This window comes from Bubalus bubalis, chromosome 7, assembly GCF_019923935.1.
Source record: "Bubalus bubalis isolate 160015118507 breed Murrah chromosome 7, NDDB_SH_1, whole genome shotgun sequence".
NCBI lineage: Eukaryota > Metazoa > Chordata > Mammalia > Artiodactyla > Bovidae > Bubalus > Bubalus bubalis.
Window position 1 is genome coordinate 37,541,822 of NC_059163.1, and position 22,546 is coordinate 37,564,367.

Consider the following 22,546-nt stretch of genomic DNA (forward strand, 5'->3'; position numbering starts at 1 on the left):
TCAGAGATATAGATGATATAGAACATCACATATCATGATATAGAACCCTATACATACCATGCATTTTTTCTCAGCATACCTATGGCAAAATTTAATTTATAAATTAAGCACACTAAGAGAATGTCCAAACAGAGTAGAATGACCTGAGATTTCATCATGCTACTCAGAATGGTCGACAACATCAAATCTATGAATTTTTAAATTTTGGAATTTTCTTTTTAATACTTTTGGACCACAGTTGACTGTAGGTAACTGAAATCACAGAGAGTGAAACTGCAGATAAAGTCAAGGGGATACTTCACCTAGTACTAAACAATAAGAATCTTAAGGATGAAATGTTGTATATTCTGAATCAATCACATCTTTCAGCCTGGAAACAACGGGATTTAATTGGGATAGTCCTGTTTGGGCTTCCCAGGTGGCTCAGTGGTAAACAATCCTTCTGCCAAGACAGCTGATGTAACTTCCATCACCCCTGGGTCATCAGGAATATCCCCTGGAGTAGAGAAAAGCAACCCACTCCAGTATTTTTGCCTGGAAAATACCATGGACAGAGGAGCCTTGTGGGCTACAGTCTATGGAGTTGCAAAGAATCAGTCATGACTAACCATGCACACACACGCCTGCATTTTCAGAAAACTCTATGGAGTACAATATAATGCATAATATGTCACTTCTAATATATTAACCAAGGTTCTTCATGTTTTATTAAAATTTAACATTCCCCATACTGTACATTGTTAAATGTTTAATTGTGCTGATTAAAAATAAAATGGAAATCTCAATGAACTGAGAGTACAAAGGGTGCTGAAGAAAGTAAAAATGTTTTCATTAAAAATGTTTTGAATGAAAACATTTTTTAAAGATGATTTTTCTATGTAAAAATATATTTTTTCTATTCTACGAGCTTGAAATTTCATATTTAATATTTATCCACCTAATGATAATTCTGAAGAAGAGAGTGAACTATTAAATCATTCAACACCGTGCTATTTTTTAAATGAATGCTAGTGTGAGCAACAAGTAGTCAATAAATTTATATAAAATAAAGCACACATGAATATTTTTAAATTTAAGCCACCTATAAGCATTCAGATATGTCTTTGAATTTTTATTATTTATCATTCTAATGTTCTTTCTCACTTAGAACACTCTACCTAGTGTCTTCTTTTAATTGTGGTAAAAACAATTTTTAGAGTACCGTTCAGTAGTATTAAGTATATTCAGACTGTTGTACAATTTTAAAATCTAGGCCAGTTTGTTCTTCACAACTACAGTAATTCTGGTAATATCTGTGAGTTGCTTATCTCTCTTTCTTTAAGTTGTTTAAAATATATAAACTTAATTTTAGTTATATTAAACTTTTTGAAAAAAAAGTAAAATTGTTGCAAACTATCAATTTGTATATGAGCAACCCAACAAATATTTTCATATTTGTTTTTTATATTACTATAGTGAAGAAAATCATGCTTCTTTTGTATATAATATTTGGGTATAATTTATGTAAATATATTTGGACAGTGTTTCCTTACTATTTATGATTGTCTACAACTTCCTTCATAATATGTTCTACTTAGGAACCATAAATGGCTCAAAGTAGATAGTATTCACATATTTTATTATCTACAATAATTTGCAATTTAAGTAGTGCTAAATAAAATCTACTATTAGCAACTCCCACAAGCTCTAATATTTATGAAATTGTTGTGTTAACATATAGTACGCCAAATGAAAATATTTAATTTAGGGAAGAATCAACTCAGGAGAAATATGTGAATCATGCTGAGAAATATTCCAATGTCTCAAAGTTAATGTGCCCTGAAATTTTAATCAGTGATAAAACTATATACTGAGTTTTATAGCACTGACTGAATTTCCTAATCTTATTGCTGACCCAAGAAGAAATTAAATCAAATACTTTTATTTCAATCTATTAGCTTTGATACCTGTATGTATTGGAGTGATTCATTGCCTAGACTTTGAAAACCAGTGCTTAAGGTAAAAACTACGAATATTACAACTGTTCTTTAAATTCCAATAGAGTTGCTGAATTAATGGTAAAGTAAGCATCTTTAAGCATATAGAGTTGATTTTTCACATACAATATATATATAGAAAAATATTTCATTAGTGATAGCAAAATAAAAAAATTCAGTGTATTTACGAGTTTTAAAATTCTCTTCTCTCATATTTCTTATGTTAGTATATTATATATTTGGGGGTGATCATGGTGGTGGTGGGTTAAAGACACCCAAATACAAGTTATGGCCTTGTGCTACAAGGCTGCTCTAGTAGTAGTCTACCTAAAACTTAGACAAATATAACATTAAATTTGGTAATTACATGTTTTGTAATGCTGAAACTATGTGACCCATAAACTTAGAGAAGTGCAATCAATGTAGAATAAATCTAAATCATTTAATCTCTAACAATGAAAAACAAAGGACTCAGGTTTCAAACACAGGTCCATCTAGCATAAAGCCTACAAGCTTAATCACATTAATGTGTAAATCATTTCAAATATAAAATAATAATCTGAAAATTCAATTTTTAGCTTTGTCTTTCTAGTGGTAAAATAAAAAACTAGAAGTCTTTTCTGCAATTATTTTTATGCACAAATATGATTGCTAACAATCATGATATTCTAACTCTTCAAATATTTTAATACATTTGATATATTTGCTAATATTATTCTTCTATGAGAATTAATCTGTTGAAGCTGATTATTTCAAATGACTTTTTGTACAACAGTTCTAGGTGATGATAAATGGAGTCTTGTTTTCACTTTCAATCTATTTCTTTCCTAAAATTTACAGAGTAGAATTATATACCAGTTATGTTAAAGTCACCCAGAAAATAAAATCTATATGACTATTAGTATATGTGAAGAAATGCATTCAGAAATTGTTGAAAGAAAAAAAGATCAGATATATTGCAAAAGATTTTAGCATTAAAGCCACTGAGTTAAGAGTGTGCAATTTATGGGGTACATTAATATGAAAAGTTGGATACTCTAAACAACAAAAATCTTGGATAACATAACCTACTATAAATAACATAATACTTATATCTTGAGTACATACTTTGCATTAAATTGTCAAATGTATATGACAGACAAAGGGATTATCTTCAGAGGATACATGTGGCAAATTCAAACATCTTTAACCCAGAAGATATTAACAGTCAAACTTCTTAGCAGGTCATCAGTTCAGTTCTGTTCAGTTCAGTCTCTCAGTTGTGTCTGACTCTTTGCGATCCCATGCATTGCAGCATGCCAGGCCTACCTGTCCATCACCAACTGCCAGAGTTCATTCAAACTCACGTCCATCAAGTCGGTGATGCCATCCAGCCATCTCATCCTCTGTCGTCCCCTTCTCCTCCTGCCCCCAATCCCTCCCAGCATCAGGGTCTTTTCCAATGAGTCAACTCTTTGCATGAGGTGGCCAAAGTACTGGAGTTTCAGCTTTAGCATCAGTCTTTCCAATGAACACCCAGGACTGATCTCCTTTAGGATGGACTGGTTGGATCTCCTTGCAGTCCAAGGGACTCTCAAGACTCTTCTTCAACACCACAGTTCAAAAGCAACAATTCTTTGGCGCTCAGCTTTGTTCATAGTCCAACTCTCACATGCAAACATGACCACTGGAAAAACCATAGCCTTGACTAGATGGACCTTTGTTGGCAAAGTAATGTCCCTGCTTTTTAATATGCTATCTCGGTTGGTCATAACTTTCCTTCCAAGGAGTAAGCGTCTTTTAATTCATGGCTGCAGTCACCATCTGCAGTGGTTTTGGAGCCCAAAAAAACAGTCTGTCACTGTTTCCACTGTAGTGTGCTAAACAGGAACAACTAGTGAAGTGTACATGACTAAAGAGTCAGGTGACAGACAGACAACAAGTGCCTGTGTGGGGAAGTATTGCTTATACTAGGTTTTCTAAACTGAGCTGAGACCAGCTGGGAACCATACTACTACCCTTGCAGTGGAAAGGTTGCTACTGTGTTAGCAAATTCAGAATACATAAACCTATGCCAAATCTATCTTCAGTGATAAGACCTGTCTATTGGTGCTGTAAAAATATACCCATTGTATCAAATAAAGAACAGATAATCAACAGGACCTGATTGGCAAGGCAATCTGAACATAGCTATCTAATGGGGTTGAGGATATCTTCAAAATCTCTACCTCAATGTGACTCATTCCTTTGATTCTATATATGTCTACAACAGCTTCTTTCACTGTTATAATACAATATCTCTTCTTCTTACACTTATAGTATACTTTTGGGTCTTTAGAATATATTACATGGATATTTGAATATTTAAAAATATATTTTTAAAAGAGACCCAAGTATATCACACCAAAATGTTGAAATGTTTTGCAGATTTGTGAAGCTGGAAATCATTTCATCAATGTAGTGTTGGCTCATCCCAATCACACAGGTTAGTCACTTTTTAAATCTTCTCCAGAGTGAATTATGCTAATTATTATTTTTTAAAACAATGGTTGGAAACATTTAAGGTTTGTGCTCCCAATTCTTGTTTTATTATGTCTAATTTTTCAAAATATTTGAACTAAATTATAGTTCCTAATTATGGTTTCTCTAAAATGAAGTGTACATGTACACATGCACACACACACACACACACACACACACACATACTTTCTTTAAGCATTAAAAAAAAAAAAACATGATTAAGATGTAAAGAAGTGTGAAATCCATTGATGATTATCCAAATTTCTTAGCTTAACTTTCAATCTTAATCTGGTTTGCACAATAACTGCTACAATCCAACATGATTGAAAAAAAAATCATAAGCTTTTTCAATAAAAGTGAGTCTTCTTTGACAAATTTAGTGGCAGTGGAATAGCAATACCTGAGAGAACACTGAATTTAGTATTTTGCTAAAAGATTTGAAAATATTTACAGTGCCTAGAAAGTTGCATGGACAGAGAAACCAGGTGGGCTAGAGTCCATAGGGGTCATAAACAGTTGGGCATGACTGAGTGATTGAACACACAGAGTGTCTATATAATTTAAAGGTATTTTTGGTAAATCAATACTCTCATTCAGGCTCAATTATAGCACAATGACTTATTTTACATTGTACATAATTTAATTGTAATTTAAAATAGCAGTGGTCAACACTTGAGTTTCATGTTTTCATTATAATTGCAAGTGTGTTTGTGTCTTCAAGTTTGTTTTGACATCGACCTGAAATTCCTAACATTTTCTTGAAAGTTTCTAGCAGGCTGGAGAAGTAGATATATGAAATATGTTCCAGAATTTTTTTTCACGTAATTCATAAAATTACAAAGAAAATTTATATTAGACTATCTATGAACATATAAAAAGCTATATATAATATATAATAACATAACTGTTTTATTATAATATTCACATATTTTAATAACTAACTTTTTGATTGAGTTTATTATAGCAAATTATACATTTGGATATATAAAACAACTGAATATGACTTGAAACTATCTGTACTTTCTCTTGCAGAAAAAAATTTAACATAATAATGCAAATACTATTATGGTTTGTTGTCTGCATTTGTATTGAAGTAAAGCCTACATTTAACAAAGAGATTAAATACTATTTTCATTTGACCCAAATACATAGATCTACTGGTTTCTCTTTTGAAGTATGTGAAGTCCAGATGAAAAACTTCTGATGGTCTGATTTTTTTTTTAAGCATAGAAGCAGATCACAATGCAATTTTATAAAAATATCAACATTGACAAGCCTATGACTATCAAAAAGTTTATTCTTTACTCTGAGGCTCTAACAAGGTGACTTGCTCAAGTTTCTTCACCTGGAATATGCTGTCATTATTTTAAAATTTTAAATCATCACATTCTCAAACTCTGAAAAAGTTCATGTGAGGAAGACTTATGTGTGTGTTTCTTTACTCCACTCTTTAATTTGCTTTGTATGTTGCTCTTGCCGAGTCAGAAGCCAATGCAATCTCTCCTTGGTTAATTGGCTTGGTCTTTTGCCTTGAGACTCAGAACACTTTTCATTATCACTAAAGTATATTAATTTTGTACTGAATTTCGTAGGATGTATCAGAGCTGATAATTCCAGATCATGTCTGACTCTGTATGATCCCATGGAGTGTAACCTACCAGGTTCCTTTGTCCATGGAATTCTCCAGGAAAGAATAGTGGAGCAGGTAGCCATTTATTTCCTTCTCCAAAGGAATCTTCCCATCCCAGGGATAAAACCTGTTTCTCTCACATAGCAGGCAGATTCAGCACCATCTGAGCCACCAGGAAGCCCAGTTTTCCCAGAGACATGATGTAGTCTTTTAGTCGGTTGACTCATGTCTTGTTTAAGTTCTAGAAAGTTTTCTTGTATTATTATTCTTGCATTATAGTTTAAATTTGATTTGTTACATTGTGGATGGTGAGAAGATGGTGGGGTGCACATGTTACATCTGCTTCTATTTTATATTTCTATCACTTTCAATATTTAGCTTTTTGTTCATTCTTTTTTGTTGTTGTTTTTACTGTTTTTGTTCATCTACTAAATATCCACTATTCTATTGATCATTCCACCCTTATGCAAACTGAAATATGTTCCACTCATATTACTTTTTTTTTTCTTTTTCTACAATTTAATTCTTGAAAACAATCAACTCCTTTTCCTTCCTGTTATATACATATCTTTTTTGAGTTCTGGGATTTCCTCATAGCTACATTCTCTGTTATCTGCAAATGCTTCTGTATGTTAAAATTTTTCTCTTTTGTTTTGGAGAGGATTCATTTTATCACTTGGGGAAAATTCTTGCTTTATATTTTATTCAAATAAAATATTTATGTGAATATTGATCAAATTATGTTCATTTTAAGTGTATGGATTGTCCTTGAACAGAAATAACAAATGTTTTCACAGATGTGGTGATGAAGTGGAGTCTCTAAAGGATAAAGTGTGCTCTGGAGGACATGAGATGTTTCATTGTGTCTTTTGATTCTCTATATACTCTTTTGTTTTCTAAATTTCTTAATTCCTGGAAATGTATCCGTCTTTCTTTCCCCTCTAAGCCTTCAAGTATTATCTTCTTTCTTGGAAGCCTTGTCTTCTAAGATGAGAACCTCTGGACTCATTACTCTCAAGTCATTGCATGTCCTTTCTCTATATTTAGTGTTCCAATAATATCAAGTCTCAGACCGCTTCTGAGAGTAAAACCTCCTCTGATCATGAAATATAGACATTTACACACACACACACTGCATTCTTTTTCCTTACATAAAATTTTTATCCAACTCTCAGTTTCTGTGTCGGCTCTAATTGAGTCTCTGTTGCTTCCAGATTTTATTACCCCACTTATGCGTTCATTGGAATTTATACTAATATCTCTATATCTTAGATATGCTGTAGGCATGAATAATGGATGGGGACTATCTCTTACTGACTGTTTAAGCAAGATCTACAAAATGTGTTCCCCAGGAAACAACAATTTCATATAGAACAAGCTTTTAAAATCTTATTACAAAGTACTGAAAAAAAAAAAAAAAAAGAGAGAGAGAGAGAGAGAGAGACAAATTTATGCCAAGTAGGAAACTGAGCTGTGAAGCTATCTCAAGGATGGTCTCAGCCATTTTTGTTGGGTTATCTGAAACTAAGGCAATTATTCTGAATTAGCCTAAGCTGGAATGACTAGAAAAAATTTAAATTGGATTTGGGGCCCCTGAGAATGAGGAAATTATCTTGGATAAGGCAGCTTTCTTTTGTCAAGGCCATCCTTTCAGAGGGTATACTACTCAAAAGCTTTCTGCTACCAGTAGAAATTTAAAAGAGAGACATTAGTGGGAAATTACACAGCCTTCACTGCTGCACATGGCCTTCGTCTAACAACTGATTTGCACCAGTTTTCTTCTTCACAAACTTCTAGATTCCCTCCACTATCAACTGGCACAATTAACATTTCAAGGATTATATATGGCATGATGTGGACACTCACCTGAAGGGATCTTATCAGGACATGGGTATGGCCCTTGTTCTTGGGTTGAGAGAATATCATGAGATGTCCAAATGCTAGAGGCAAAATATCATCTTTTTACATCATTATATAACAGCAGGTTATACATAAGTTCCACACCTTAACTTTTTCCATCACTGATAAGTTTAATATGTAGAATCTATCTGATTATAAGTCCAAGGGCAGGAGTGCTTACAATAAAACTTGAAACAGCTGCAATTTTCTACTTTGAATCCTACCAAATTTTCATAGCTTTTGTGCTCCATGGTGTACAGTTCAAAGATTTCCTTGGTGTGTAATATGCTACCTGCCAAACTGGAAAAGCCCTGTAAGACAATTTGCTTCCTTCTTAATGATAGGAGGTACATGCTGCACTATATTTTCTCTGTTTTGGAGAGGATGCCCCACAATCGTTTGGCCCCTAAATCTTTGTAGTGTTTATTAGCAACCCCCATGTTTTCTGTGGACCACAAATGTCATAAAAAGGCCATTAACATACTAGCCACTTACTCATTCAGTATGAATAGCATAATGTTATTGATACAGTGATTTTCAATGAGATGCCCAGCCTGAGCCTTCTTGGACTGTTTTATGGTAAAGGGTGGGAGTAATAATTCTAGAAAAAACAACAACAAAAACTGAAATTCTGTGCTATTGCTCATTTTAAAGGAAAGTAAACTATTCTGACCTCCCTTTTTTATGGAGATGGAAAAACACATTTTTAAACAGTCAGAATCTATATCCATAGACCCAAGGCTGGGTTAATCTACCTTAGTAATATTAGGTAGTTAGAGTAGAAAAAAAGAGTTCAAAATGGCACTCAGAAGAAGTAGCAGTTTAGAAAGCCCTTGAAAGTAACAAAGAAATTAAAACAAACAAACAAACATGAAATGGACAAAGAAAGAAAGAGAAAAAGCCCAAGAAAAACCGCAGCCACAGTGAGAACCTCAGGCCTGAAAACACACCCAAACAGGCTTCTTTCCCGGGTTGGCCTTGAACACTCTATTTACCTTCCCTTCCCTGACTGGTCACCAGTAGAAGCCCTAATTTGCTTGGGGAATAGCCAGTCAAGCCCTAGGAACCACCAAGTGGAAGTGACAAAAAGTATAAAAAGGGAAGCCAAAAGGAGTCGAGAACACTCCTCCAGGAGTTGGTCCACTCTCCTGTCTTGAGATTGTACAGCATGCCTCCTTCTTAACAATATTGCCTGTTTGAGCTCTAACTAGTGTGCCTTACAATTCTTTGCTATGATGAGGCAAGAACCTCCAGTGAATACTGCCTGCTTAATAAATCCTGCCTGCTTGAGTTGTAACTAGTCTGTCAGTCTAATTCTTTGCTACAAGGACACAAGAACCAAGGGGAAAAAAAAAAAAAAAAAAAAAACCTGGCAGTAATATGACTTAGCTATTGAGCATGCATGCATCAATTGCAATGTTGGATAATATAAGTCTGCAGGACTCCACTGTCACCCTCCAAAATACATCTGGCTTCTGCAGAGCTTGCAAAGTGACTTAAATGATGATATAATGAATAATACCATTCAAGCATACTTTGGCTCTTCAGTGTAGCACTAATCACCCATTGGGAAGCAGATTGTTTATATTTACCAAAGAATGAGAACAATTGCAGACACTTCCACTTGATTTTCCCCATGGACATAGCTCTTGCCCTAAAGCTCAAGAAATCAATGCACAATGTGGATATACAAACTACAAACTATGTACATTCCAATTATTCATTCACTGCCTGAGAAATGAGCCCTATGAAATAGACTATGATTATTGTTGCTGTTTAGTCACTAAGTCATGTCTGATTCTTTGCAATCTATGTACTGTAGCCCACCAGACCCCTCTGTCTATGGGATTCCCCAGGGAAAAATACTGGAGTTGTTACCATTTCCTTCTCTAGAGGATCTTTGCAACCCAAAGATGAAACCCATATCCCCTACAATGGCAGGCAGATTATATATCCATTGAGCCATCAGGTTGTCAGTTCAGTCACTCAGTCATGTTCGATTCTTTGCAACCTTATGAACCGCAGCACTTCAGGCCTCCCTGTCTATCACCAACTCCTGGAGTTTACCCATACTCATGTCCATTGAGTCGATGATGCCATCCAACCATCTCATCCTCTCATCTCCTTCTCCTCCTGCCCTCAATCTTACCCAATATCAGGGTCTTTCCAAATGAGTCAGCTCTTCGCATCTGGTGGGCAAAGTACTGGAGTTTCAGCTTCAACATCAGTCCTTCCAATAACACCCAGGACTCATCTCCTTTAGTATGGACTAGTTGGGTCTTTTTTCAGTCCAAGGGATTCTCAAGAGTCTTCTCCAACACCACAGCTCAAAAGCATCAATTCTTCGGCACTCAGCTTTCTTCACAGTCCAACTCTCACATCCATACATGACCACTGGAAGAAACACAGCCTTGACTAGACAGACCTTTGTTAACAAAGTAATGTCTCTGCTTTTTAATATGCTATCTAGGTAGGTCATAACTTTCCTTCCAAGGAGTAAGTGTCTTTTAATTTCATGGCTGCTATCACCATCTGCAGTGATTTTGGAGCCCAGAAAAATAAAGTCGGCCACTGATTCCACTGTTTTCCCATCTATTTGCCATGAAGTGACAGGACCGAATGCCATGATCTTAGTTTTCTGAATGTTGAACTTGTAGCAGTCTTTAAAATTTAGGATAGTATATTCTCACTAGTACACAGTTCCATGAACAGATGCCAGTATATCATTTAGTGAAGTTATTTTAATGAATGATTATGAAAATGCTTATATATCTACAGTTGTTTCCATGTTGCAGTCTTTCTCCTTGAGGTCCCAGACTGTTATTTCATCAATGAGTTTAGTGTCTTGCAACTCCTTTCAGTCTAAAACCTGGGAAAGAAATAGGGAACTTTGTATTGAACTAGCTTCCCCATGTCTCTGGATTATTCATCTCAAATTTATTTTGTCTAAATTAAGACATTCATTTTGTGGTATCCGTCAATTCTAACCTTTCAGAACACTGTGTTCTTATAACCAGCCTTGCTTTCTGTGGATCAAGTAACTTCTGAACTTCCCATTCATTTTGGCTTATAAGAAGTGCCACAAATAGAAATGGATTTGATTTGGGAGATGGGGAAGAATCTTTTAATCCCAGTTACTACAAGTCATCCCATTCTAAGATGACATCACTTAAATTCAGTCTGGGATGTCAGAAAGCCAACCTTGATCTTAGTAATGGTGATGCCCTTGCACTAACACCTTTCTTTTAGCTTTGGAAAATGGTGTGTCCTCTAGGTTTTCCAATGAAACATGGGGAATACTATGGGAATACGAAAAATGGGGAACATTTTTTTCCCTCCCATGGAAACGGAACTTCCCTTTTGGCCTTATTTAGACTATCTACCCAAGGACCTTCACTTTTCTAAGCAATGTAACACCTTTTTCTGTTTGCCAGTGAAATCACAAAACACTTTTTTCCCCTCATTTACTGAGAACTGTTGCTTTGTTCATGCTTCAGGTGTATGTTAATGCGTTTGTACTAGCTTAGCAGAACACTAGATCCTTGGAAGAAAAGCTATGACCAATTAGACAGCATATTAAAAAGCAGAGACATTACTTCACCAACAAAGGTTTGTCTAGTCAAAGCTATGTTTTTTCCAGTAGTCATGTATGGATGTGAGAGTTGGACTATAAAGAAAAATGAGCACTGAAGAATAGATGCTTTTTAACTGTGGTGTTGAAGAAGACTCTTGAGAGTGCCTTGGACAGGAAGGAGATCCAACCAGTCCATCCTAAAGGAAATCAATCCTGAATATTCATTGGAAGGACTGATGCAGAAGCTGAAACTCCAATGCTTTGGCCACCTGATGTGAAGAATTGACTCCTTTGAAAAGACCCTGATGTTGGGAAAGATTGATTGTGGGAGGAGAAGGGGACAACAGAGGATGAGATGTTTGCATGACATCACCAACTCAATGGACATGAGTTTGAGTAGGCTCCAGGAGTTGGTGATGGACAGGGAAGTCAGGCGTGCTGCAGTCCATGGGGTCGCAAAGAGTCAGACACAACTGAGCGACTGAACTGAATGCCTATATCCCATAAGAGTGTTCCAATAACAGAAACCCCTTATCCACTTTTATATCTTGCCTCCTACAATGCAGAAGACCCAGGTTCCATCTTAGGTGGGGAAGATCTCCTGGAGAAGGAAATGGCAATCCACTCCAGTATTCTTGCCTGGAAAACCCCATGGACAGAGGAGTCTGGCAGGCTACAGTCCATGGGGTCTCAGAGTTGGACAAAACTGAGCGACTTCACTTTCTCTGTTATCCAGCATCAACAGAATCCAATTACAGCTAAATTCTCCTATAATATGCTAGTTCACACTGGCTGGGTTCTGTAGCACTCTTGGGGAATAACTTTTTTCTTCCCTTATTTGGTCACAACAACCTCTGGTACATTATTTGGTACTGTCACACTAACTATAGCATACAGGTTAAGAGAGGGTTGAGGAAGATAGGAATTTTATTGCAATTTAGTAGCCTCTGTATTAATTTTAAGGAAGGAACTGTGTTAATTTTTCTGATTTGTAGTCAGATGCATTATAGATTGCATCACTAGCTCCCCTAAGGGAGTGTGCTAATTTTGAACAGGGAAGAGCAGCTTACTTCTACAAGTTCAGGCAGTTCATGAAAATCTGTACTGCCTAATATTCTATGAATGATGACTTAGCTTAACAGACCTGGTTTGGATTAGAGTTGTGTGTTCTTTGGTGCTTGGTTACTCTTGCAAGTAAGTCCCAGGGCTGGTCTTCGCTTACTCTTCGTTTCTCTCATTGCAGATTAGAGCTGCTTCATACTGGGTTGGCCAAAAAGTTAATTTTGGTTTTCCATAACATCTTATAGAAAATCTAATTGAACTTTTTGGCCAATCCAATTTACTACCAAGGGGGCCTTCCAGTTTTCACAGTTGGCTTTTAAGTGCTAATTATCCATTTCAGTTTTAGCTATCTTTACCAAGAAGAACATTGATAGCGTCACCACTAAATTCTATTGGACCAAATAAAGCAATCCTTTTCAACAGCATAAAATACCAGTAGACCAGGATAAAAGGTTTTATGTTTGCAAGGCTACCTTGTAACAACAGTTCTTCGTTTGGCCCCTGCCATCAACAATGGGGCACACAGCACAGGCTGGTCAGTAGGTCATTCAACTCTTAAATGCCATTCTGGTATCTGCTTTGGGTGCTATTCCTTGTGGCAAATACTGTAGGTTCAGTTTTCTGTGATAGAGAAGCTGAAACAGAGATTTGCATTCAGGAGTTGTGTTAGGGTGATTTGATAGATGAAAAGAAAGAAATCATGGCTGGGTAAGAAGTTGAGAGTAACACAGTTTCATTGAGAGTATCAGATGAAACTAGGGGCCTTCTAAAGCTGGACTGAACAATCAATGTTGTTCTGAATTAAGTCATCAATTTGCCACATTGATCCAATAATGGATAAGGGTAAACCAAAAAGTGAGTGTGACCTTGCATGAGTTTGCTCCCTTCATCCAGATTATCTTCACAGAGGATGCTGAAAGTTAAAGGCTTTCGGCCAACAGTAAATCCAGAAGCTGTGGAATAAACCCTTTATACCTGGGGAAGAATCTGGGTAGCTGCAGCATTGTAATGTAACACAATCTTCAGACTTTTAATATAATAAAAGATTAGTTATAAATAGAAACTATACACTGAGATACATTTCATAGGAATGTAAGTATTAGATTCAGTTCAGTTCAGTTCAGTTCAGTCACTCAGTTGTGTCTGACTCTTTGCAACCCCATGAACCACAGCACACCAGGCCTCCCTGTCCATCACCAACTCCCTGAGTCCACCCAAACCCATGTCCATTGTGTCGGTGATGCCATCCAACCATCTCATCCTCTGTTGTCCCCTTCTCCTCCTGCCCTCAATCTTTCCCAGAATCAGGGTCTTTTCAAATGAGTCAGTTCTTCACATCAGGTGACCAAAATATTGGAGTTTCAGCTTCAACATCAGGCCCTCCAATGAACACCCAGGACTGATCTTTAGGATGGTACTAATATCTAAACTTACATATTATTACAATTAATAGCAAACAACACACTGAACAAAATATCTATATACATATATTTTTCTGTGTCATAAGACACATTGGTTATCTAATCTACAAACCACATCTGGAAGAAATGTGTATTTGTGGACCCTGATCATTCCACTACCTCCAGGAATTGAACAGACATAAACTGGCTTTAACCCAAATTACCTTGTGTTCACATTCTGCCTCTGAAAGTCAGTTAACATGGATAGGTTCCTCAATCATCTTTCTTTTGATAAATATATGAATGTTACAGAAAGGTGTTTACATAAATGTTACCAAGAGAATCTGTTCTACTAAATGGCATATATATTTATCCTTATCTTGAAATAAGCAGTACATGAAATTTGCACATTGCCTAATATATTTTTCACTTTGATAGTTCAACAATCCTTACAGTTTTGAAAACAGCATATTATCATTTTATTAAGACTTTAGAATTTAAATAAAAGAGATTAGTTGATCTGTTATCTAATTAAGTCTTGCTATGAATACACAGTAATTTTATAATTCACATTTACTTTTACAAATGTCACAGCTCAAAGTTCAACTCGATATCATTATGAATTTATTATACAAAATATTTCTTGAAAAATTCAAAAGGCAAAAAGTAACTGAAATAAAGGACAATATGCTAAGTATAATGAGAGTTGTAAATAACAATCCTGATTACTGAGCAGAAATAATTTGTGTGGTACTTCTGAATATGACTTCCTTGGTGGCTCAGAGCGTATGTCTACAATGCAGGAATCCTGGGTTTGATCCCTGGGTTGGGAAGATTCCCTGGAGAAGGAAATGGCAACCCGCTCCAGTACTCTTGCCTAGAAAATCCCATGGACGGAGGAGCCTGGTGCAGGCTACTGTCCATGGGGTCGCAAAGAATCAGACACGACTGAGCGACTTCACTTTCACTTTCTGAATATAAACTATTCTGATATACACTGTAATCCTCTTATGAGAGATTTTCATACTTCTCTGATATAAATGACATACTTATGAAATTCCCTCTGGATCATTACTAATTTAACAGAAAGAGAGTTTTGAGGTATTTAATAATCTCAACCAAAAATATATTCTTTGACACTAAAGGAAAATAAGAAGAGGCAAGCAATTATTAAAACACATTAGCAGTATTAAAATATAATGTAAATCTCAGTAGGCAATACTTCTGAACTATTATGATAAAGAAAATAATGTTTATATATTGTTTAATTTTTAAATTTAAGGAATTGATTATTATGGTGACATCCTGTGATTTTACTGCTACATAGCTGTAGACATGGTCAGAAAATTATAAGGATATTTTTGAGTCAAAAGTTTATGACATTTGAAACTGGGTCTCTTTTGAATAATTTGTAAAACAGGTTTTTATAAATATATGATGAGATTTCATATGATATATAGTTGTAGGGAATTTAGAACTATATAATAAATAAGTGATTATATTTGAAATATGAAACATCATTGACATTGTACTCTACTTTTTAAAAGGAAATAATGCCTGTTTTCCAAGTCCAAATTATAACCCCTTTACATGGATGTTTTTCCTGGTTTCATGTCCTAACTACACCTATGAGGTATGTTATATATGCATGTGTATAACTGAACTTTATTTGATAATATACTAACTACATATGTTTATGTACTTACATGTATTATAGATTATGCATGATATGTATGTATGTTTAGTGTGTAGATACAGGCATAGACAGAAATATAGATTATGATACAGATTTAAATTGAAGTTATAGGCATAGGAAATTAGAATATTTCACTCACAATTTTTCCTGCAGAATAAATAGTATTTGTGCATATATCTATCTATATTTAAAGAAAATTTTATAAACAGCATGTTAAATGTCTTGAGAAGCCTCTGGATTTTATAAAAAAAAATTGGAATAATGTCTTTCATTTTATTAGGAAAATGATACTGTTTTATGAGTTTTTTAATCACTATCATATTTAACAATGAAATTATAACTTTGGAAAATATATTTCTACTTAAAATTTTCCACTGTTTTAAGCTTTTAAAATACCTAATAAATGCCTATTTAATTGTTCACAAGTGAACAAATTTCTAGATTGACTATCAATATTTGTCAATTTATGTTTTAATCTAACAGATTGGATCATGGATTAGTTTCACAATCATGACTCAAACATTGCCAGGTAAGACCTAGGTTTACTAATGATTGAAGTAGATACACCTTTAGGAGAAGTGGTTTTTGAGAACAAATTGCTATAGTACTGAAATTAGGCATGTTTGCAATGGGATTTTTTTGCCTTTATTTTTATTTTGGATTTTTTATCAGTATAAAATTATATTGAAACATTGTTTACTATGCATATCTGTATAATTGTGGTTGCATGTTTGTACTTAGTCGCTCAGTATGTGTGATTCTTTTGCAACCCTATGGACTGTAGCCCGCCAGGCTCCTCTGTCCATGGGATTCTCAAGGCAAGAATACTGGAGCGGGTTGTCATTTCCTCCTCCAAGGGATCATCTTAACCCAGGGATCAAATCCAGGTCTCCCACATTATAGGCAGATTCTTTACTGACTGAGCCACCAGGGAGGCCAAAATGTGGTTAATCCAAACTAGAAAATGTAGTCCAAATATTTGTATTAAGCAACAAGTTTTTGTTAAAAAGAAGTGGTAATAACACACTTCACTTTAAACTCTCTCATGTATGCACACAGACTTGTACATACTGTGTCTTCAAGTGTTCACACCCATCTGAGATGGGAAGGCTGGGGGCATGAATGTATCATCTTGAATGCTGGTCATTTTAACACACAAATAAGTTAAATTGTAATAAACTCATTTTATTAGAAGGGATATATATTATTTCCATTTCATTCATTCTTGTTCCACTGTACAAAAATGTGGACTAGAATTTATATGATTTGTCTTATATGTATATATGTGTGTAGAAGAAGTGTTTTATATACATATGAAAAACTATTATTGAAAAATTCAAAGGGATTTTAAGAATTTCTTCTTTGTAAGTATTATGTGGCAGTGGGGTGTAAAAAATGTAGAATTATTTCAATTTCTATATTTTTATGTTTATTCAACCATGCAATGTTGATAGGATGCATATGATGCTAGGCAATATAAATAAGGAAAATTGATAGAGAACTATATGACACTTGGGAAATATTTTAAGAGCTATTTTTTTCAAATATAACTTGTTATGTCCATAATAAAAATAAAAAAGAAACAATAATTATTTATTTTTTTCTTCTAGTTGGGATTTTTACACTTCTGATGAGTATCCAGATGTCTCTGTGGGCAAAAAAGAAACATAAGATTTATCTGAAGAAATTCAATTCTTATATGCATAGGAAATCAGCAATGATTCCATTCATACTGTAAGAAAAATAAGTGATCTTATCTCATGTACAGAAAAGCAGTATAATAACTCACTAAATGAAATTTGACCAAGGATAATTGTCTATTCTGTTCCATAAATTCACAAACAATAGTATTTTGGCTTGAGTAAAAATATATAAGAGCAAAATTTAGCTGAATTTAGAGTAATAAACTTGAGGCAAATGAAAATTGAAATTATAGATATCGCTAATTGAAAATAGCATCCAGTATGTTTGCAAGGGACTGATACTTGAATGAGATGTTCTTACTTCATTAAATCTTTCATAACACTATTGGCTTAAGACAATTTAAAATATTTGAATTCTATAAAGTGAATATTGCAATATTTCAAACACTTGAATTTTACATATTATTTTGAGAGTGATTTTTTTTTCTTTTTGTTCAATATGTTATTGAGAAATTTCAGATGTCTTGAAACTATTATGTCAGTAGTTCAATTTTACCTATATTAAAAGTTAAATATTTGTAATATGCCATGCATCTTGGTTATTCATAATATACATTGTATATCATTTTGGAAATGCAACATTCAAGATATATTCTAGACATTACTCATTAAACATTTGAATATACTATACTGAAATATATATATTTACATTTACATATATATCATGTTTATATGTGAATATAGAAATAGATATATTTCAAATGGACAATATGTGATGATGAGGAAAGTGTGCATTAGAATGTTGAGATTAAGAGTGGAAATATATTTTCCTTTATTTCCACATTTTTAAATTTCTATGTCTTCTCAAATCCAGTGTAGTAAGTATAAGATTGTGTGTGTAAATATGGAAATATACTTTGACAAAGAGATGAATTATATTATAAAAATTAAATACATATTAGTTAAAAGTTTAAAGGAAATTTTTATTCATATTTAAATTGGGTCTTTTTAATCTGCTTAATATCTAGAGTCTTACCAGTTATTGGATATAAATGTATCTAAATAGATGGATAGGTAGACATACATATATCAAAATATCATTATTAAAGCTCTTAGATATTTAGATATTTGACAAAATGTCTTTGGTAAAGGTAGGTCTAAATGCATTTTGTAGGTGTTTCTTATTAAGATATGTGATCAACTATTCAAGAAATAACAAAATTCTCTATTCAAAAGCTTTACCACTTCCAAGTGCACCTTATTAAAATATCACAAAAGAATATAACAGCATACTTTATTCCCTAATATTCATTCAGCAAAACAGCATGAAATCACAATTATTTGCAGTAATATTTTACTCCAGATATGCTGCTGTATTTCCAAATGTGTGACTACTTTCATCTTATAAATGCAACTACATTCTCAAATTCTTGTGTGTATATTTTCAATAATTGTGATTTTTATGTCAATGTAAAGATTATGAAGATATTAGCAAGTGAAAAATTCTATGCTTTAAACAGAGAAAGACAAATAGGTCTTATCTCTACTTTAAATAAAGTATGTATGTATGTTGGAGAAGACTCTTGAGAGTCCCTTGGACTACAAGGAAGTCAAACCAGTCCATCCTAAAGGAAATGAGGCCTGGGTGTTCATTGGAAGGACTGATGTTGAAACTGAAACTCCGGGAGGGAGGAGGGAGGAGGGTTCAGGATGTGGAACACATGTATACCTGTGGCGGATTCATTTTGATATTTGGCAAAACTAATACAGTTATGTAAAGTTTAAAAATAAAATAAAATTAAAAAAAAAAAAAAGATGTCATAACACCAGGAAAAAAAAAAAAAAAGAAACTGAAACTCCAATACTTTGGCCACCTGATGCAAAGAGTTGACTCATTTGAAAAGACCCTAATGCTGGGAAAGATTGAGGGCAGGAGGAGAAGGGGATGATAGAGGATGAGATGATTGGATGGCATCACCAACTCAATGGACATGAGTTTGGGTAAACTCTGGGAGTTGGTGATGGACATGGGGGCCTGGCGTGCTGTGGTTCATGGGGTCGCAAAAAGTCAGACACAACTGAGCAATTGAACTGAACTGAACACATAATGTCAGCATCAAAGAATATGGGATTTGTCAAAAATAAGTTGCATGGTTTGAGAAAGGAACAATTTAGATGCTATCATCAGCCATATCACCTAGGAAACAGAGTTCCAATATGGCCACGTAACAGGACAGTGTTAGTCACTTAGTCCAGTCTGACTCTTTAGGCGTAGCACTAATCACTCATTTAGAAAAGGCAGAGGAACCAGAGATCAAATTGCCAACATCCATTGGATCATAGAAAAAGCAAGAGAATTCCAGAAAGAAAAACATCTACTTCTGCTTCATTTACTACACTAAAGCCTTTGACTGTGTGGATCACAACACTGTGGAAAAGTCTTAAAGAAATAGGAATACTAGACCACCTGAGAAACCTGCATGCAGGTCAAGTAGCAACCATTAGAACCAGACTTGCAACAATGAACTGGTTTCAAATTGGGAAAGAAGTACGAGTACATTAAGGCTGTAATTAAGGCTTTCTTATTTAACTTATAGGCAGAGTACAGCATGGGAAATGCTAGGCAGGATGAAGGACAAGCTGGAATCAAGATTGCTGGGAGAAATATAAATAACCTCAGATATGCAGATAATACCATATTTATGGCAGAAAGTGAAGAGAAACTAAAGAGCTTCTTGATGAGCATGAAAGAGCATAGTGAAAAAGCTGGCATAAAACAAAACATTCACAAAACGAAGGCCATGGCATCGGGTCCCATGACTTCATGGCAGATAGATGGGGAAACAATGGAAACAGTGACAGACTTTATTTTGGGGGGCTCCAAAATCACTGAAGATGGTGACTGCAGCCATGAAATTAAAAGATGTTTGCCCCTGGGAAGAAATTCTATGGGTGACCTAAATAGCATATTAAAAAGCAGAGACATTACTTTGCCAACAAAAGTCCATCTAGTTAGAGTTATGGTTTTTCCAGTAGTCATGTTTGGTTATGAAAGTTGGACCATAAAGAAAGTTGAGCACCAAAGAATTGGTGCTTTTGAAGTGTAGTGTTGGAGAAGACTCTTGAGAGTCCCTTGGATTGCAAGGAGATCCAACCAGTCCATCCTAAAGGAAATCAGTTCTGAATATTCATTGGATGGACTGAGGCTGAAGCTGAAGCTCTAATACTTTGGCCACCTGATGTGAGGAGCTGATGCATTGGAAATGACCATGATGCTGGGAAAGATTGAAGGCAGGAGGATAAGGGGATGACAGAGGATGAGCTGGTTCGATGGCATCATTGACTCGGTGAACATGAGTTTGAGAAAATTCTGAGAGATAGTGAAGGACAAGGAAGCCTGGTGTGCTGCAGTCCATGGGTCACAGAGTTGGAAGAAACTCAGTGACTGAACTGAACTGAGTCATTCATTGGGATGCAGCTTGTTTATATTTACAAAAGAATGAGTGCTGTTTCAGAGGTTTCCACTTGGATTTCCCCATGGCAATAGTTCTTGTCCTATAGCCCAAGAAATCAATTCACAATGAGGTTATGCAAACTACAAAGTATGTATATTCCCTTATTCATTCAGTGCTTGGGGAAATGAGCCCTATGAAGTATTGGACTATGTTTGCTGTTGCTGTAATTGCCAATCACTAAATCTTGTTGACTCTGTGATCCAGACTGTAACTCACCAGGCTCCTCTGTCAATGGGATGTCTCAGGCAAGTATGATGGAGCAGGTAACTATTCCCTTCTCCAAGTGATCTTCAAGACCCAGGTATCTAACTCATGTCTCCTGCATTGCAGGCAGATTCTTTACCATCTGAGCCACCAAGGAAGCCCAAATATAACTCATGAGGATAAAGTATGTTGTTAGTAGAAATAATTTAAGTTAATTGAAAACATATATGAAGACAACTCCAATACTTTGGCCACCTGATAGGAAGAACTGACTCATTTGAAAAGACCCTGATGCTGGGAAAGATTGAAGGCAGGAGGAAAAAGGGACAACAGAGGATGAGATGGTTGGATGGCATCACCGACTCAATGGACATGAGTTTGAGTAAGCTCCAGGAGTTGGTGATGGACAGGGAAGCCTGGTGTGCAGAAGTCCATGGAGTCGCAAATAGTCAGACATGACTGACCGACTGAACTGAACTGGTGAAGACAATTTTGGTTCTTTTATTTCTTGGTCTAAATGGATACATAGGAATGGCTACTACCTCAACCTCTATATTCCTATTAAAAATTATCTACTGTGGTTGTATTAAATGTCCTGGTTCACATGAGCAGTTTTCTCTCAGGCCATTTCTCCATTATTTTACATTAGAATGCATTTGCTCTCCATTTCTATCATTTTTGTGGAACATGTCATTAATAATAAAATAAAAAAGTTTAAAAACTAAAAATATACCATTACTCTTTGATGTATACAAATATACCATGAGTCTGTCTTCTGAGATAGATCTATGAACTAATGATTAATGTCCAATACTATTTTCATAGATGGAGTTATCCACTCATTTACTTGGTGTTTAGTAACTCTCTTCTATTAACACAAATCTATGTGAATCAATTTAAGGGTTTTCAGGAGGATAAAACAACCCAAAGTAGACTGGACCCACGGGGGAGTAGGTTTTTCAAATAAACCTGCCTGTCTTAAAGTAGAATTTACTAGAGATTTCTCTGGCAGTCCAGTAAGCTAAGAATCCACAATTCCAGAGAGGGAATGGCCAGGGAGGAGGGAGGAGGGTTCAGGATGGGGAACACATGTATACCTGTGGCAGATTCATTTTGATATTTGGCAAAACTAATACAATTATGTAAAGTTTAAAAATAAAATAAAAAAAAAAAAAAAAAAGAATCCACAATTCCACCTCAGGGTGTATGGATTTGATTCCTGGTCAGGAAATCAAGATACCGCATGCCACGTAGGATGGCTTAAATGTAAAAAAATTTAAAAAAAAAAAAAAAAAAAAGGAATGTGAAAAAAGTCAAAGTAGTAATTACTATGTCTTTACTAATAAAGGCCCCATTCCAAGCTAATGCTGGAAATAATTTTTAACAGCAGTAAGCAGAATCACAATTCACAGATATTAGCCTCTATCTCCAAATCATTTTATGTAACA

General features: G+C 34.9%; 1 protein-coding gene across 5 annotated transcripts in view; it reads left to right on the top strand.

Moving 5' to 3' along the window:
* TECRL (trans-2,3-enoyl-CoA reductase like) overlaps positions 1–21,452 on the top strand; it is a 148,786-nt gene extending 127,334 nt beyond the window's left edge. For 2 of the 5 annotated variants that reach the window (XM_006080572.4, XM_006080573.4), the window contains 4 exons: positions 4,383–4,440; positions 15,588–15,673; positions 16,220–16,265; positions 17,347–18,625. In XM_006080572.4, coding sequence (XP_006080634.1) covers positions 4,383–4,440; positions 15,588–15,673; positions 16,220–16,265; positions 17,347–17,474 — 318 coding nt within the window. In that variant the 3' untranslated portion in view covers positions 17,475–18,625. Of the gene's footprint in view, positions 1–4,382; positions 4,441–15,587; positions 15,674–16,219; positions 16,266–17,346; positions 18,626–21,224 lie in introns of those variants that run through there. The other 3 variants (XM_044945838.2, XM_044945839.2, XM_025289998.3) reach the window with 3 other exon arrangements.
* Positions 21,453–22,546: the final 1,094 nt, after the last annotated feature.